At 37.6% G+C, this 5,364-nt stretch overlaps 1 protein-coding gene across 1 annotated transcript; it reads left to right on the forward strand.

The window, feature by feature from the left end:
* The first annotated feature begins 245 nt into the window (after positions 1 to 245).
* Positions 246 to 1,184, forward strand: LOC102850379 (olfactory receptor 2B11-like). Its single transcript, XM_006896245.1, has one exon. The coding sequence runs from the start codon at positions 246 to 248 to the stop codon at positions 1,182 to 1,184; it is 939 nt and encodes a 312-aa protein (XP_006896307.1).
* The last annotated feature ends 4,180 nt before the right edge of the window (positions 1,185 to 5,364 follow it).

Genomic DNA, 5,364 nt, shown 5'->3' on the forward strand with positions numbered 1-5,364 from the left:
AAAGAAACCAGAAGCCGTGATTAGATAGAATTCTGCAGATGCCTTTGTCAATGAGTTTCCTTATTCCTAAAATGGTTTGTCTGTATTTGTCATGGTTATGTCTTAATAAAATAATCAATGCAGTATATGTTCTAATTTTAAAGTGTTCATTAATCTTGGGAAAATATGTGACTGATGATCAGTACTTTGTAATTGTTTATATCTTTCTTTCCACTTTCTACTGCAGATGAAATAAATTTATAACAATGGCATTAAATAACAAAAGCCATCCAGACGAATTCATTCTGCTGGGCTTTGCTGACCATCCTTGGCTGGAGCTTCCTCTCTTCATTATTCTTCTGATCACATACCCTATGGCCATGATGGGAAATATTGCCATTATCCTAGTGTCCATACTGGATCCCCGGCTCCACAGCCCCATGTATTTCTTTCTAACCAACCTCTCATTTTTGGACATGTGTTACACCACAAGCACTGTCCCTCAGATGCTTGTTAACCTGGGAGGCTCCAGGAAAACAATCAGTTACATAGGCTGTGTAATTCAGCTTTATTTTTTTCACTTTATGGGCAGCACAGAATGTTTACTCTTGGCTCTCATGTCCTTAGATCGCTATGTAGCCATCTGTAGACCTCTACACTACACCATCATTATGAGTCAGCGAACTTGCATCCTACTAGTATCCATTGTATGGCTGAGTGGAATGACTATTGCTGTCTCACAGGTCACGGTTACATTACAGCTGCCTCTCTGTGGTGTCAGCAAGCTGGATCATGTATTGTGTGAGATTCCTGTTCTGATAAAGGTAGCCTGTGGTGATAAGAGTTCTAATGAGCTCATGCTTTCTATACTATGCACTTTTCTAATAGCTGTTCCACTCTGCTTAATTCTTATTTCCTATGCTTGCATTGGGCAAGCTATATTGAACATTAAGTCTTCTGAGGGAAGGAAAAAGGCTTTTGGGACATGTTCTTCCCACCTCATTGTTGTTCTCTTATTTTATGGACCAGCCATTAGCATGTACCTTCAGCCTCCCTCCTCCATCACAAGAGATCAACCCAAATTTATGGCTCTCTTCTATGGAGTAGTGACCCCTACACTCAACCCCTTCATCTACACCCTTAGGAATAAGGATGTGAAGGGGGCTTTAGGCATGCTGATGAAGAGGATTTTCAGTTCCAAATGAAAGACTAAACAAGTAAATTACTTAACAAATTGAGGTTTTTATAATAATGTCTCTAATAATTCTGATTTGACTCATACTTCCTAATTTTTTTCTAGATGATATATTCTCAAAGTCTGTCATGTCTTATACTAAAAACTTTTTTCAACTGTGGTAAAAATATATATAACAAACATTTGCCATTTCAACATTTTTTAGTTTTATTAATCATGTTATGCAGCTATAATTATTAATTTCCAATTTTCATCACTCTAAAAATAAACTCAGTAATTGTTCCCTCTCCTCCTTCTCTCTCACCTCTAATATCAAATAATGTACTTTGAACTCTATATACTTGCTTACTGTAGATATTTCATACATTGTGATAATTTATTTTTGCAATTGACTGACTTGACATAACCTTTACAAAGTTCATCAAATTGTAGCATGTATCTTTAATATATAGATTTCATTTCTGTTTATGACTGAGAAATATTATTTGCTATTAATGCCACACATTTTGTTAATCCATTTTTCTGTCTGTGGGCATTTAAGTTGTTTTCACCATTTGCCTATTATAAATTATGCTACAATGAACATTGGTGTACAAGTATATTATTTGGATTCCTGCTTTCATTTCTTTTAGCTAAATGCCATGGAGAATTATGGAGTCATGTGATGATTTTTATTACTTGTTTATTTTTGATCATGGTTTTAAGCAAGACTAATATTCAGCTCAGACATACCATTATACAGTTTGTGAAGATATATCAAAATATATTTGCTCCATAATTAAATAATAAGTCCTTCAAGTAGTGCTATATAGGATCATAATATTTTCTGTTGCTGTTCTTAGGGACAATAAAGTTAACTGCAATTCATAGTGACTCTATGACCACAGGTCTGTGCCTTGTCCTATCTTGCATCACCCTTACGATCTCTGTCATGCTCAATTTCCTTGTAGTCTCTGTGTCAATCCATGTCACAAAGGGTCTTCCTCTCATTCTCTGACCCTCTATCCTAGGTCTGTATGATGTTTCTCTCCAAGGACTTGTCCCTCCTGAGGACAGACCTGTTTGTTTACCTAGCTGTCTACAGAATGTTCAATACTCTTTTCCAGCACCACACCTTGAAGGAATCGATTCTTCTTCTATCATCTTTAATTATCCAGGTCTCTAATGCATAGTAAGTAATTGTGAAGACCATGACCTGGATTAGGCACATCTTAGTCTCCAGACTGAATTTGTTATACTTTAGTACCTTAGAGAGGTCCCTGACAGCAAACTTTCCCAATCCAATTTGTCTTTTGATTTCTTGTCTGCTGGTGCCAAGAGTGTTGATTGTGGAACCAAGCAAGATGAAGTTATCAACAATCTCAAACTCTTTTCCACCCATCATGAAGCTGCTAATTGGCCCAGTGGTGAAAATCTTTGTTTTCTTGATGTTGCACTTCAATCCACATTGGAGATTACAGCCTTGACCTTCTTCTGCAGCAAAAACACCTCATGCCATTTTCCGTTTCAGCAAGCAAGGTTGTGTCATCTGTATACTGCAAGTTGTTAATGAATCTTCCTCCAATCCTAATGCCACATTCTTCCTCATAAAGTCCAGCTCCCTGAATGATCTGTTTTACATACAGATTGAAAAAGTATGGAAATAGGATGCATCCCTGACATACGCCTTTCCTGATCTTGAACCATTTAGTGTTACCCTGCTCTGTTCTGTCTGCTGCTTCCTGGTACAAGTATAGGTTTTGCATGAGCACAATTAAGTGCTTGGGATTTCCATTCTGCTCAAGGTTAACCACAATTTGTCATGACTCACACAGTCAAATGCCTTTGCATATTCAACCAAACACAGATAGACATTCATCTGGTACTTTTTGCTTTCAGCCAAGATCCATCTAACATTGGCTATGGTGTCCCTAGGGCCAAAACCTCTTTTAAAATCCAGCCTGCACTTCTAACAGTTCCAGTCATTGCTAAATAATCTTCAGCAGCATCTTGTTTGCAGGTGATATTAGTGATATCATTCAATAATTTCCACACTCTGTTGGATCACCTTTTTTTGGAATGAGAATAAATATGGATTTCTTCCAGGCAGTTGGCCAGGTAGTTGTCCTCCATATTTCTTAGCATAACCTGGTGAGCATGTCCAGTGCAACATCAGTTTGCTAAAATATGTCAATTAGAATTCCAACCATTCCTGGGGTCTTGGTTTTGGCTAGGTTCTTCAGACCAGCTTGAACTCCCTCCTTCATTACCATAAGCTTTTGATCATATGTTGTTTCATTAAATTCTTCTGTGTCAGCCAATTATTTTTTGTATGGTACCTCTGTGTACTCCTTCCATCTTCTTTTGATGCTTCCTGAGTCATTCAACATTCGTATTTCGGCATTCTTTAACTATTGCAACTCAAGGCTTGACTTTTTTTTTTTTTTTCAGTTCCTTCAGCTTAAGAAATGCTGAGTGAGTTCATCCCTTTTGAATTTCCAACTTCAGATCCTAGCACATTCCATTATAATACATTGCTTTTTCTTCCCATGCAGCCTTTTGAAATCTTCTGTCCAGCTCCTTACCTTCTTGATTCTTTTTCTCCTTTGTTTTGGCATCTCTGTGTTGCAATGCAATATTCAGAGTCTCTTCTGATCATCCATCTTGGCCTTATCTTTCTCCTCTGTCTTTGCAGTGACTTTTTGTATTCTTCATGAATGATATTCTTGATATACTTTCACAGCTCCTCTGATCTTTGCTCATTTGTGCTCAAGACTTCAAACCTTTTCCTCAGTTGGTCTTTAAATTCTGGTGGATTAGCCTCAAGATCAAACTTTGGTTCTTGTGGATTTTATTTTATCTTTAGTTTGAACTTATATATGAATGTTGATGATTTGTTCTACAATCAGCATCTGGATCTCGTCTGTGACACTGTCTACTGAAGTGGCCCAGCTTTCCACAGTGGAAGCAATTCTGATCTCTTTTATTACCTTTGGGTGGCACTGTTTATGAGTAAGACTTCCTTTTCCTGGCACAGGCCCTAAACTGGCAGCAATAGCTGCCCCAGTAATTTTGGCCATTTTCTGGTCTTTTCTCTTCCCTCCAGATCCCAGTTGTTAAAAGAGGGAAAAATTTAAACAAATATATAAGAAATAATTTTGAACAATATAATATTTTAAGGCTAGAAATAGTAACAATATGATCATTTCTTTCCATTTCAGAGATACATGTTCCACTGCAGTTGCTATTTTCCATAAATGGTTTGGTAGGAAGAATATTGTAATGTGAATACAGTTCCACTAGTCCTCCTCCATGCCATGATATAGTGTTATTAGTATGACCAGTTATAAATCCATTGCCTTCCTTACTCTAACTTAATTTTGTTTTAATTTAAATTTATTATTAATTTCAGTAAAAATTTACAGAGGCATCCTCATTATTTCCTTCACCTGCTCCCCCCACCGACCAAACTGTGCAGCTCTGCAACTGCATCCGTGCCCATCCTCACCTTTCTGCCCCCAACCCTCACCTCCTTGTACGCCCAATATGTTTTTCCCAGTTAAAAAAAATTTAAAGAGGCTTTGTATTTCCATTCATTCATTGTTGCACATTTCTGCCCTCCCAAGATTCCCCCTGAAAACACAACCCTCTTGGAAAAGTAAAAGAAAATTCTTTCATTGTTTTACAAACCCTCCCCCAGGTCCACTCCACTGTGTAGCCATCGCTCTAGACTCCTGTCATGACAGAAATACCTAATCATATATCCCTTTTAAACAGTTTTCTCCCTCATCTGTTTCAGTGCAGTATACATTATTGAACTCATCTTTCTCAGTCTCTCCCCAACCCCAAGATCAGTCCTCTTTTACAACAGTGGCACCAGGCAATATTTGTGTTTTTGTGACTGGGATATGTCACTCAGCATAATGTTCTCCAGAGTCAACCACTTTGAATAATATTTCATGAGTTCCTTGTTTTTCAATGCAGCATAGTATTCCATTGTATGAATATACCACAGCTTCTCTAACCATTCGTTTGTTGATGGGCACTTATGTGGTTTCTAACTCCTTGTTATTGTGAACAAAGCAGCAATAAACATGGGTGTGCATATATCTGCTTGGGTGTCAGCTATGGTCTCTTCAGGGTATATTCCCAGTAGTGGAATTGCTGGGTCAAATGGTATCTCTATTTGCAACTTTTTGAGAAAGCACCAT

The sequence above is a fragment of the Elephantulus edwardii genome, unplaced genomic scaffold (assembly GCF_000299155.1).
Source record: "Elephantulus edwardii isolate Elephantulus edwardi_28Jun2011 unplaced genomic scaffold, EleEdw1.0 scaffold00184, whole genome shotgun sequence".
Lineage (NCBI taxonomy): Eukaryota > Metazoa > Chordata > Mammalia > Macroscelidea > Macroscelididae > Elephantulus > Elephantulus edwardii.